This window comes from Juglans microcarpa x Juglans regia, chromosome 3D (genome assembly GCF_004785595.1).
Source record: "Juglans microcarpa x Juglans regia isolate MS1-56 chromosome 3D, Jm3101_v1.0, whole genome shotgun sequence".
Lineage (NCBI taxonomy): Eukaryota > Viridiplantae > Streptophyta > Magnoliopsida > Fagales > Juglandaceae > Juglans > Juglans microcarpa x Juglans regia.
In genome coordinates, this window is record NC_054598.1 from 6,467,995 (window position 1) to 6,481,642 (window position 13,648).

The 13,648-nt window shown below is 38.0% G+C and overlaps 2 protein-coding genes across 3 annotated transcripts; both read right to left on the reverse strand.

The window, feature by feature from the left end:
- Nucleotides 1-300: 300 nt before the first annotated feature.
- LOC121255555 (monooxygenase 2-like) lies at nucleotides 301-13,569 on the reverse strand. Its single transcript, XM_041155921.1, has 7 exons — nucleotides 13,210-13,569; nucleotides 12,944-13,090; nucleotides 12,467-12,535; nucleotides 12,160-12,325; nucleotides 11,671-11,899; nucleotides 10,855-11,461; nucleotides 301-359 (listed from the first exon to the last, which is right to left on the reverse strand). Exons 1-6 carry the CDS (start codon nucleotides 13,281-13,283, stop codon nucleotides 10,899-10,901), a joined length of 1,248 nt encoding a protein of 415 aa, XP_041011855.1. The 5' UTR covers nucleotides 13,284-13,569; the 3' UTR covers nucleotides 301-359; nucleotides 10,855-10,898.
- LOC121255554 (monooxygenase 2-like) lies at nucleotides 6,780-10,314 on the reverse strand. Of its 2 annotated transcripts, none has more exons than XM_041155918.1 (6): nucleotides 10,005-10,314; nucleotides 9,720-9,866; nucleotides 9,517-9,585; nucleotides 9,000-9,165; nucleotides 8,009-8,237; nucleotides 6,780-7,681 (listed from the first exon to the last, which is right to left on the reverse strand). In XM_041155918.1, the coding sequence occupies exons 1-6, from the start codon at nucleotides 10,079-10,081 to the stop codon at nucleotides 7,122-7,124; spliced, it is 1,248 nt and encodes a 415-aa protein (XP_041011852.1). In that variant the 5' UTR covers nucleotides 10,082-10,314; the 3' UTR covers nucleotides 6,780-7,121. The 2 variants fall into 2 exon arrangements, with proteins under 2 accessions (XP_041011852.1, XP_041011854.1); XM_041155920.1 differs by having other exon boundaries at nucleotides 9,716-9,866; nucleotides 10,005-10,273.
- Nucleotides 13,570-13,648: the final 79 nt, after the last annotated feature.

Consider the following 13,648-nt stretch of genomic DNA (forward strand, 5'->3'; position numbering starts at 1 on the left):
CGATCGATTTATATAGAATATATTTTGGGTGGGTGAGTTTTGTATAATTTTTTTGGAAAAAAGTGAGAGATACCCGCGACAACATGATGAAAAATATTCATTAATATTTCATAGTGAGCTCAACTTTTTCTTTCAAAGGCGCACTGCCATTGTCCTGTAATTCTATCCACCATTCTTATTATAATTAAATTTAAACCCATAAACTTTCAAGATTTTTTAATTATGACACATGCAGCTTTACAATAACTCCTTTATTTCGATCGATCCTTTCAAGTAGCGCAGGCAACTCATGTGCTTTTTAAAGATCACTAGAAATTAATGTTGTGAAAGAAAAATGAAGCATGGAGCTCATGCATTACTTACTACTGCTAGCTCAACTGCATGCATTTGCTCGTTGATCTGATCAAGATCAAATGGTAAGCTTTCCACATGCAATCGAAATTAACTACGTACGTATCCCCATCTTCAGCATTATCCCAGCCAGGAATATTTTATCCCTTTAGAAGGTCATCACTTTGCCATCACTCTGTACGCTGTAAAATTGTTGAAAATATTCTTAAAATAATTATATATAATATTTATTATTAATATAATTTTTTAGATTTAATTTTAAAAAATAAAAATTAAGGAAAGTTTATAAGATTTTAACAAATTGGGTTCATAAATTGAACATGATAAGCCATTCGTATAAATTGGGTCCATAAATTTTTATCCTTTATTCAAGAAGGTCGGCCTGGGCCGCAGGCCCATGAGCCAGTACAAACTGATGTAAAAATTATTCTCCAAGGATGCCTCGTTGGGACTCGAACAAGTACAAACTGGTTAATGAACTGACCATAGGGCCAAGTCCCAGTGTTGCGCTGTTTGGCGGCAGGTACTATAACTTTTTCATTCCATCGTTTGGTCATCTATAAATACATCTATCGGCCTACAAATTTAACAATCTCAGAAGTCAATTTCAAATTTCTCTCTCCTAAAAGTTTTTCATTCTTTCAAAATTTGTTAGTAGTATATGTTTATTTGGAATAGATTTTTAATGTTTTGAATGAATAACAGTATGAAAGTATTCGGATTTAATTTTATATGTACATAATGCAGTTAAACGAACAGACTTATTCTAGATTTCATTATATCTTGAAGGTATATTAGCTTATAACTTATAATCCATATTCATATCATTAGTGGTGGGTACGAATATCACCTTAAAGAAAGCGACGTTGTTACACGTCGTCAAGCAAACTCTTTTATGACATTATTGTTTTCTTTTACAATCACTTTGAACCAACAAAAAATGAGCTCAATGCTTCTCCATTTTCTCTCTTTGGAAAACTCCATTTCAATCCTCTCATATTCTTCTATTTCTCTTTGATTATTTTTCTCATGTTTCCCCACCTATTTCTTTCAATAGAGCCTCGGCAAAACACCTTGCCAAAACAACGCCGTCTTCCAGAGCAGCACAACCTCCTTGGCCAATGTCTAGGGTCATGGGATGGAGTGCATCTCCGTCTACACGGACATTTCCTTTACTTCTATTTCCCCAAAGGAGTTTCCTGGATTATCTGTATTTTAGTGGGTACGGGACAAAACTTGTTAAGGCAAAAGGGTATTGGAAAGAAGATAACAGACTGAACACAGAAATATTCTTATGATTCTCATTGATTTCATATGCAATACAGTAGTGATATCTATACACAAATGAAGAGAGAATATTATTGTTATAACAGAAAGGGACACGTATGGATTTACAAAATATTCTAGACTATTCTAGACTTGCATTCCTGAGGTGTATTCAATGAAGAGGCTGCGAGCCAAGTAGTCCTGGAAGAACTATGAGACTCAATTGAAGTGTGTAGAATCTGGAAATGGAAAGAGACTTTGTGAAAATATCCGCAAGTTGATCCTTACAAGAGAGAAAAGACACTTGAAGAGTTTTGGCACGAATTCGATCCCGAATGAAATGATAATCAATATCAACATGTTTTGTTTGGGAATGCATCACCGGCTTCACTGAGAGGTAAGTAGCTCCCAAATTATCACAATAGAGAGTTGGAGGCTTTGACAAAAAAAAAAAATTATCTAATTCTAATAAAAGAGATTGTATCCAGATTACTTCACATGTTGCATGGGCTAAGGCATTGTACTCAGCCTCAATGCTGGACTTTGCGATGGTGGACTGCTTCTTTGAGCTCCAACAGACTAAGTTTTTGCCATAAAACACGTAATATCCTCCGGTTTACTTTCTGTCATCTGGACATCTTGCCCAGTCGACATCGAAAAAAGCAGCCAATCCAGGAGAAAGGGAGGGTGTGATGAGCAAGCCATAGTTCAAAGTTTGTTTGAGATAGTGTAAAATATGCTTAACAGATTGCCAATGAGATATATAAGGAGCATGCATAAACTGACATACCCGATTCACTAAGAAAGCCAAATCGGACCTAGTGAACAACAAATACTGTAAACTACCCACCATACTTTTGTACAGTGATGGGTCTTCCATAGAAGTAGAGTCAAATGCAAAGAGTTTTGTAAAAGGGGACATAAGCTGCTCACAGATTTACAATTGGTCATGTTAGTTTTCTTGAGCAAGTCAAGAATGTATTTTTTTTTTAGATAGTACAAGGCCAGTAGAATCACTATGACATTCTATGCCCAAGAAATAATAAAGGGCACCCAGATCTTTAAGAGGGAAATCAACACTTACTAGTTTAATAAGCTAAGTAAGAGCATGCGGATTCGAGCCAGTAAGAACCACATCATTAACATATACTAGAAAGTAAATAGTCACAGACTAATGTCTATAGATAAACAATAAAGTATCAGATTTCGACACAACAAATCCCAAATCCAACAATTTTGAACTCAGACGCGTATACCACACAAGGCCGTATAAAACTCGATTGAGCTTGCCAACATAATGAGGAAATTGTGGGTGAATAAAACCTGTTGGTTGTGACATAAAAACATTCTCATCCAATGTCCAGTGCAAAAAAAGCATTTTGCACGTCTAATTGGTGGATCAGCCATCCAAAAGAAATAGCAACAAAAAGAACTAACCTAATTGATGTAGGCTTCACCACAGGACTAAAGGTTTCTGAGTAGTCTAGGCCTTCAAGTTGACTGTAGCCTTTGGCTACAAGTCTTGCTTTTCTACGCTCTATTGATCCATTAGAGAGATGTTTAGTCTTAAAAATCCACTGACAACCCACAAGGTTTTGAGAGGAAGTAGGAGGGACCAAGGTCCATGTATTATTAGAGAGGAGAGCATCCAACTCAAGTTGCATGGCCTTTCTCCATTCGGAGAATTTAGATGCCTCAATGACAGAGGTGGGTTCGTCAGGGATAACAGCATAGGTGACATGGGCATGAGGTTAAGGCCAAGAGATGGTGCTGTCGATTTGAAATTTTGGAAAATATAGGTGAATTTTTTTGCTCTGGTTTGCATAGGATAAACTAAAGAAGACGACGGCAGGATGAGAGAATATTGTTCAGGAGAAGAGGAAGGTGCCCTAGATGAAGTATCGGAAGGGTTGGGTTCATGTGTGGGCTCGGGAGATTGAGTAGAAGATGTAGGTGAAATGGAATGTGGGCCAGAAGAGTTAGGAGAAATAGGTATGGACTGGGAAGGAGAACTAAGCTAAGAGGAAGTTAGAGGAGGCCCAATAGCGTTAGACACACGCGAGGAAATGGCAGGACACATTGATGGATTAGCAGGCCGTGAAAGAATAAGACCAAGTAAAATGGGTCGAGAAGGAGGTAACAGGCTGGGGGATTGTTTTGAAAAATGAAATTCACATTCATCAAATAGTACATCTCGAGAAATGTACATTCGGGCAATAGGAACATGAAAACATAAATAATCATGATGATCATAACTATAACCGAGAAATACACATGAAATAGAGCGAAAATTCAACTTATGTTTATTATATGGTCTAAGGTTGGGCTAACAGATGCACCCAAAAGTTTTTAAGAATGTGTAATCAGGACACTTGTGAAACAATACTTCAAATTGAGATGTATGATGCAAGACATGAGTGGGTAGCTGATTAATTAAGAAAACTACAGTAGTAAAGGCATCAAACCTGTAAGTTTGAAGAGTAAAAAAAAAGGCAAGAAGTGCAAGACCAGTCTCAACAATGCGCCTGTATTTTCCCTTTCGAGAGTGGGCATATGGACAAGATAAACAATGATAAATTCTAAAAGAATGTAAAACAGTTGAGAGATCTGAATTCTCCACCCCAATCAGATTGTAATGCACATATTTTTGTATTAAGAAGAGTTTCTACATGACGTTTGAAAAATAAAAAAAATAGTGACTACATCAGATTTACATTTTAATGGAAACAACCATGTAAACCTGTTATAATCATCAACAAAAGATAAATAAATCTAAAACCACCACATGACAAGATTGGAGCAGGACCCCAAACGTCTGAAAAAAGAAGTTGAAATGGAACAGTAGGCCGAGAATCAGAATGAGTATGAGGAAGTTGACTTCACAGGAAGAGAAACTTGTGAAATTATTATGTGGACAAGATGCATGGATGGATGGCCTAATCGCATGTGCCATTGGATGGGAGAAACACGTGCACCAGTGTAAGCATGATGAGAGGACAACTCAGTAGGGAAGACATACATCCCATTGCTAGTAGGACCTTGAAGGAATATTTTCTTGGTGCAGGAATCCTTCACATAGAAACAAGATGAATGAAACTTAAAGTAAACCAAGTTATCTTCACAGAATTTTCTAACCGAAATTAAATTTTTAGAAATAGAAAGAACATGATATAGCTGAGAGAGAAGGAGATTGCCAGATGTAAAGGGGATTGTGGAGCTGCCAACATGATGGATGGGAAGAGAGTTGCCATCACCTACACGCACCTGTTCATCTCCCTTGTACTCGGATGGATTAAGAGACAAGTTAGAAAAATTATGAGTGAAATGATGTGTAGCAGTAGAATCGGGGTACCAATTATTATCAACTGATGAAGTTATGTCATGAGTGAAAGAGGGGGTAGAGGTGAAATGAGTAGATGAGGAGGGAGGTGGGGGTGGGGGTGATTGAGAGTTGTGATCAAACCTAAGTAACATGCGAGTGTTTTATGGCTTTGTCTATGGCAAACCTGACATGAGGGATGATTTGGTGAAAAATAAGATGGGTTGAACCGACCACAATTTCGGCCTTTCCCACATCCTCTGTAACCTCCTCTGCCTCGAGACAAACCCTTTCCTTTGTGGCTGAAATTAGTGGAGTTTTTGGAAGTGAAGTTGGCTGAGAATTCGGGTGATGCAGTAGGGATAGTCTGTTGATGGGATAATCGGGACTTATGGGTAAGTAAGTGACTATAGACTTGTGAAAGGTTGAGGGGGTCTACCCGTGTAGTGATTAAGGTTACAACAGAATCAAAATCGATTCCCAAGCCAGCCAACAGAAAAGTTATGAACTTAGAAGAGGTTAAGATTTTACTAGCAACAACAAGAGCGTCACGAATGAGCTTATCTTTGTTATAATACTCAGCAATAGAGTCAGATTCTTTCTTAAGTGTGGACAGTTGGTACTGAATCTGCATAGTACGAGCTTGGGACTTGGCTACAAAGAGATTCTCCAAGGTTGTCCAGATTTCTCGATATGTGGAAGCATCAAGAACATGAGCTATCAAGCTTTCTAATAAAGAAGAAATAAGCACACTCATAATGGCCTGGTCATGTTGTTTCCAGGCTAAATAATCGGCACTAGGTTTTGTGGGACTTTCATCAAGCAATTGGGGGGTGTCAACAGAACCATCAATATAGCCATATAAATTCTACCCTTTGAGGTAAGGCATAAGTTGAGCCTTCCACAAAAGATAGCTATCATGGTTTAATTTAATAGTGATGAAATGGATAGGAGATGGGAGGGAAAAACTGGGGGAGGATGGTGTTTCGGCCATGGAAGAGTTTGGACGTGAGTCCTATTTGGCTCTGATACCATAATGGAAATAAGATAATAAACTGAATACAAAAATATTCTTGTGATTCTCATTGATTTCATATGCAGTACAATAGTGATATTTATACACAAATGAAAAGAGAATATTCTTTTTATAACAAAAAGGGACACGTATAGATTTACAAAATATTCTAGACTTGCATTCCTGAGGTGTATTCAATGAAGAGATTGAGATGTCCTTCTCATCTTAAGTGAATGTAGTGGTATTGTTAACAAGTGCTCACCTTGGCTGGACGGAATCCAAGTGAAAAACCAATAGACAGAGTTACCATCACAAGGGACAAAACCAAACCGGACACCATTCTTAAAGAAGTGCATGGTTATAGGCGCAAACCTATGACTAAACTTGAAATACACCCCCTGATGGCAAATCTCCCGGTGGAAGACGGTTTCTTCAAGCCCGACCACTTTGCCACCACTGAGTTGACTCCCTCGCACCCAATCAAAACCTTTGAATTCACAACATCGGTACTCCGATAAGCCCTAAGCAATTAGAACGAAGAACACATGGATAATTGCTATTAACTCATTACCCCAATACAAACCACATTGGAAGAATACCAAATGGTCTGTTATCCAACAAGGCAAAGCGGTTATAGCCTATATGAACAAAGGAAGCCACCCTTATAGCATCAATTTATTTAAATAAAACTAAGATCATAAAGGTTAACGGTGGTCGCAATCATTCTTCATCAGTGTGATATTGTTCATACCCATTTAGATGATTTACTTTGATTAGCTGTACAAGATTTAGAAGTAGGACAACTTAAATTAATGATTCATTGGAGACTGAACCTCAAATGAAATCATGATCCTTATTGCTTTCCATGGAAACAAATACCTGTTGGGTGGTCATGAGCTCTCTCAATCCAAAAAGTTAGCTCAAGGAGTGAGGTTTTCCCTCACAATCATAAACAGGCCACCAGCCAATCCAATTCTTTCCACAACCGATGTGGGATAACCCCAACAGTAACTCCAACAGTAAATCAAACCGCAGGCCTAACAGTAGGCTTGATTACACTTTAGAACAAATAAAAGCCACTCATTCCTCAAACAAACAAAGAAACAAATACTTGGCATTTTGCAGCAGCAATTATACAAAGCATATGCACTCACTACATTTTAAGAATTTCTAAACAAGTTTTCCACAATCAAAATCAGCCCTCTTCAGCAGCAACCCAGCAAGGAATCTGGCTAGTATTTTATCCCTTAAGAAGCTTCTAGCTTTTCCACTACCATCTTGAATGTAACCAATAATATAAGCTGTAGTAATGAGGTTAATGCTTCTCCATTTCCTCTCTTCGGCATACTTCTTTAACCCCGATTCAATCCTTTTATATTCATCATGATCTCTTTCTCTTTCCATATTATCTTTTGTCTGATCCCCACTTGGTCTTTTCAGTAGAGCCTGACCAAGACACCTGGCCAAAACAACGCCGTCTTCCAAGGCAGAACAACCACCTTGGCCAAGGTCAGGGGTCATGGGATGGAGTGCATCGCCAGCTACACAGACGTTTCCTTTGCTGACATTTCCCCAAAAAAGCTCCCAGGGATGTCTGTACCTTAATGCCGATGATGTCATACCACCTAGTTCAGTGTTTTCAATTACATTCCTTATTTCATCAGGAACTTTTTCAAGCTTGCCTAACACAAATTGTTTCATCCTAGCCGGGTTATCTTCTATCTCTTTATCTGCAAGATAAATACATGTAAAAGAAAATTGTGACAATGCTAAGCATAGATTTTAGTAGTGAAATATGTGCATTACAATTATCATGGAAACATGAATATTATACATGTGGAAACTAGATATTATTTCAACTGTAGAGGAAGGGAGTTTGGAGAGTATCCCAGACAAGAATCCTGTTTCAAAAGGCATTCTCCACATAATGCAGTAGTATTAATTTTGTTATCCTATCTTTGTTTCTAATATAATCTGTTACTCCAGAAACTGTACGTTTTTAAAGCCAAGAATAAAGCAATTAGCACTGTGTTAAAGGAATTAAGATGGCTAATTACCTTGGCTGGAGGGAGTCCAGGTGAAAAACCAATAGACCTTGCTATCATCACAAGGAAGAAAACCAGATCGGAAACCTTTCCCAAAGAACTGCATGAACTTGTTCTCAAATCCATGATTGCGCTTGAAGTCAGCAAAGCCCCTTATGGCAGATCTCCCTGCGAAAGCTGGTTTCTTGAAATGCAGCCACTTTGCTACCACCGAGTTCACTCCATCACACCCAATTAAAACCTTCCATTCACAAGTTTTAAAGTTTATTCTACAATAATAAATCCCAAGAAATTATATCCAAAACATGACCTACCTAGATGCTCTCATTAAGCCCCGCCTTCAAAGTAAGTTTGCATTCGGTCTATAAAAATTAAATTAGTTTTCAGTTTATACACAACAGTACCTGGTACTTAAACGGTGTCGATTGCCCAAAGTAGGAACAGAGCAAACAACCCAACGTCCCATTTAACTTCCACTTCTGTAGTAATGAAAATATAAGGCATGATCTGATATATATAGCTCCTATCTCGGTAGGGTCCAAAAGAGGAGTGGTTTAGACGGTCTCATCTTCCATTTTTATTTTATTTCTTTAAGAAATAGTTGCTATTAAAATTCGAGCCAGTAGCGTTGGCGTTGGGTAGTCGAGAACTCTGCTCCCACGTGGTTTTCAACTTTCTTTTTTTTATTTTCAAGTCAAATGGCTAAACGTGACTTCAATTCAATTTTTTTATATAAGTATATACTTAGCTGTAAGATAAATGAAATTGAATACTGTAGTATGTTGGAATAATTTCATTAAATCATTAGACATGACGTGCGGCATGTCACGTCTTCGTGTAAAGTTTGGATTCTTCGAACTTAGAACTTAAAACGCCACTACTCCTGCCTTATACAACTTTTATTTTATTATTTATAAATTATCTCAATTTATTTTTATTTTATTATTTACAAATCATTTTAACTTCTGAATCAAACCATTCCTAAATCATTAAACACGAGTACCTTAGTTCTGAGAATGGTCCCATCAGCAAGATGCACAAGCATCAAGGAGCCTGATTCCTCTAAAGAAACCACCTTGGAAGAGTACCTGATCGTCCCACTTGGAAGTTCCTCTGCAAGGGCTTCCAACAGCAACTTCCTTTTAACACAACGAACTTCGTGTTCTGCACTGCAAACCACATGTACAGCAATTATCCAGTCTGGCTCAAACGCCTCATTTTGATTCTAATATCAAAAGAAAGCCCAGCATAGTGTACAGAATTTTGGTCATCTAAGCTTTACATAGCTGCGTTTTTGTACGAGAAAGAATCACAAATTAACTTCGGATAGAAAGAGACGGTTGTAATTTCCGTCGTCTTTTTTGCTGAAAAATAGGTTTTTTTCACCGCTCTCAGGACTTGAAAGTTGATACCACTCACTCGCTCGTGCAGTAAAAAAATAGCCCTACCAAGAATCATGAATCTTAAAAACTTCCGAAAAACAAAAAAACAGAACATCCTTTTCCAGTGCTGTCACTTACTGTTTTCCTTTGGCTTCAAATGAAATCTTCGAGGTTTGAAGCCCTGAAATTGTAGAGGTAGTCACATTCCTGCACACGATAGAAGATTTGTGGTGTTCGGTAAAGCCAAAACAGCGTGGATCGAGGTAATGATCTGGAAAAAGAAAAAAAAAATCTGGACGGATTGAGGAGATCGAGCTTGAGTAGTGAGTACTCCTACTTACTCAAGAAGCCGTTGATGATGTTGTCGAAGAGAGGAGGCAAGGCCAACTGCATCTAGGGCCTTCCAAGCATTTGTCCATGTTGTGAAGGCAAATCCTGTGGTTCTCAAACTATCCGAGGATTCCAATACAAGGCTTCGAATGCCCAGCCTGCGATTAAAATTATTTATGTTATTTAATTAAGGTATAATTAATACTCATCATGTTTATACCTTCATGGCCGATCGAAGATGATGATCATGTATCACAAAAAAGAGATGGAGATCAAAGGGTGTGTCATGTAGGTACCTATGAAGTCCCAAGGATGTTGTAAGGCCAGCAATTCCAGCTCCCACAATCACTATGTCTTCGGCCACTCCCTCCATGATATTTTGGCTGATGATCTTGATATTTCTTCTTTTTTTTTTTTTCCAGGGGATGAGATTGGAATAAATTTTCGATCGTCCAGTAATTAAGATTACATGAAATCGATAAGTCTTTTTATAAAGACATGAGTTGTACGAGCTGGACAGCTTGGGAGGAAGATCATAACAATTTGTAGACGTGGTTCTACTTTACATGTAGAAACAAAGTTGATTACGGAAGCTAGCTAACACGCAAATTGGGATCTTAAGGATATGATAATAATTTATATATACATGTGCTCGTGTGTGTGTGTGTGTATATATATATAGATATATCGGTCAAAATAAGAATAATAATTGTGTTCATGAACCAGTCCAGAAGTTCAAATTCTGGATCACAAATGGCAGGGACCCAACACGTAAATTTGACGTATGACGTTACGTCTTTTACACACAAATATATAAATAAACATGGCTTATATATATATATATATATATATATCGGCCAAAACGTCGGTGAATTATTTGGAAGCATTAAAATATATGGATTTGAGCAAAGATACGCATACAACACTTTTCACAATACTTTTCACAATATATAATATAAAATAAAAATATTTTTGTAAAATAGTGTTACTTTTATATGATATTTTATAAAAATATCTCTCATTTTAAAACAATACTGTAAAATATGTTGTGAAAAGTTTTGTATAATTTCTTTCAAAAAAAGTGGGAATGTGAAAGAAAAATGAAGCTTGGAGCTAGCTGTAGTAAAGAGCTAGCTCATGCATTACTACAGCTAGCTCAACTGCATATATGTGCTCGTTGATTTCAAAGATCAAAGGATAAGCTTTCCACAATCGAATCTACCCATCTTCAGCATGATCCCAGCCAGGAATGCAGCAAATATTTTATCCCTTACGAAGGTCATCACTTTGCCATCACTCTGCTCCATAAAACCAACAATGTAGGCTGTAGAAATGAGCTCAATGCTTCTCCATTTCCTCTCTTTGGCAAACTTCTTCAACCCCATTTCAATCCTCTCATATTCCTCTCTTTCTGATCTTTGATCATCTTTCTCTTTTGTTTCCCCACCTGGTTCTTTCAATAGAGCCTCCGCAAGACACCTGGCTAAAACAACGCCGTCTTCCAGAGCAGCACAGCCTCCTTGGCCAATGTCTGGAGTCATGGGGTGGAGTGCATCTCCGGCTACACAGACGTTTTCTTTGCTTATATTTCCCCAAAGGAGTTCCCAGGGCTGTCTGTATCTTATTGGGTACGGGACAAAACTATCCAGTTCAGTGTTCTCTACGACAGCCCTTACTTCATCGGGTATTTTTCCAAGCTTGCTTAATACAAGCTGCTTCATTTTAACTGGGTTATCTTCTGTCTCATCTTTCTCTGCCAGAAAATGAGCAACATTTTTTATAATGCAAATCAAATTGTTTCCAGTAGTTTGTAGATCAACCAGTTAATTCAAGTATACATAATTCAATCTATCTAATCTCTCTTTTTTTCACTTATACTTGGTGACTCCAAAAATTTATTTTTTAGTGGGGGAAAAAATATCAAAGATTCAAAGTAACTCTTTGTTGAGGTGAAGGGCTCACCTTGGCTGGATGGAATCCAAGTGAAAAACCAATAGACAGAGTTATCATCACAAGGAACAAAACCAAACCGGACACTATTCCCAAAGAAGTGCATGGTTATGGGCGCAAACCCATGACTAGACTTGAAATCTACACACCCTCTGATGGCAAATCTCCCGGTGGAAGACGGTTTCTTCAGGCCCAGCCACTTTGCCACCACTGAGTTGACTCCATCGCACCCAATCAAGACCTTTGAATTCACAACATTGATACTCCGGTAAGGCCTAAGCAATTAGAATGAAGAACACATGGATAATTTTTCTTAACTCATTACCGCCAATTACTTAGACCCATTTAAAAAGTTCCAACCAGGAACTTTTTATCTCCTTAAACATAAATTGGATCTCATCAAATTGGACACTACAACATTATAAGATTTTCTCTTCAGAATTGGGTTGTCTGCAAATCAAATAGTGTTACGTTTACCTTTAGAAAGTGAAATGAATTTACCTTGGTTTTAAAGGTGGTTCCATCAGCAAGATGCACAAGCTTATAGAATCCCGATCTCTCTATACAGACCACCTTGGAAGAGTACCTAATGGTGCCACTCCGAAGCTCCTTTGCAAGAGCTTCCACCAACATATTCCTCTTGACACGACGAACTTCATTGACTCCACTGCACATCACACAAATGATTCAGACTAGATAGCACAAACATCTCAATTATCAATTTTAGTATAAGAAACAAATCACCGGCAGGCAGGCATGGTATAAGGTTTCGTCAGCAAAGTTGTGCCATCGTCAGTGCTCAACTTACTGTTTTCCTTTGACATTAAACGATATTTCTGAAATTTTGAGTCCCGAAACTACAGAGGTCGTCACATTCCTGCACTCAAATAATTGCTGGTCAGTTCATTATTTTCTTTTTTAATTTTCTTGGAGGCTAGGGAGATTCGTGCGTTAATACAGTAGCATTTACGAGATAATTCAATTTAATGCGCGACAGTTTGTAACAAAGACCAACAACTACTCATTAAACCAACAAATAAACAGTAAAACTATAAAAGACGCTAATCTATACTGTATTTCTATCTTTTTTTTTTCTCTTGATTATCTGATCTTTCCAAAGAGTAATTTTTGCATTCAATCTTTTTATTATAGATATGGGGATCTCTACCCATACTATCAGGGATTGTTGTGTAACTCGGTTTAAGAAGAAAAGGTCAGCTGACATATGTCATTAACGTGAGAAATGAAGAGGTTTGCATTCTATAAGCATGGTGAAGATACCTACCCATCAAGGAGTTGATGTCGACAACGGAGGGAATCGCCAATGCCAACAGCATCCAAGGCCTTCCAAGCATTGCTCCATAATGTCAAGGCATATCCTGTGATCCTCAATCCTTCCGAGGATTCCAATACCAGGCTTCGGATTCCCAACCTTAACCAAAAACACAAAAAGAACCAAAGGTTTATTCACCATATATATAATAGAATAACACTTTAGTTGCAAAGACAACGCATCAAATTAACCCCGGCAGGGACAGGGTTCATGAGTACTTGTGAAGTCCCAAGGATGTTGTAAGGCCAGCTATTCCTGCTCCTATAATCACTATGTCTTCAACTACTTCCATGATGCTTTCAGCCTATTTTTTCTTGGAGGCAGAGAGAGTATAAAGATGGAGATGATCTCCTCTCTTCTCTTCTCCCACTCTGCTCCCGAAGAGTTGGGACCAATTCAATGACGTTTTCATTCATTTGGAATCTGGGCTTTGGTGCATGTAACGTCAAACGCATGCAATGTGGACTACACGGTAGCCTTTCGGATTTAATGGCATCTTCTACCCGCTAAGAATGTGTCAAGGATAAGATCATCAGATTGATTTAACTCCCACACAAGTAACGTTTGTCCAGTATAGGAAGAAACAGGACCAATTAGAAACCGGGCAGTACCTGCATTTGTCTCGAGTTGAAACAATGGGAGAGATAGATGTGGACA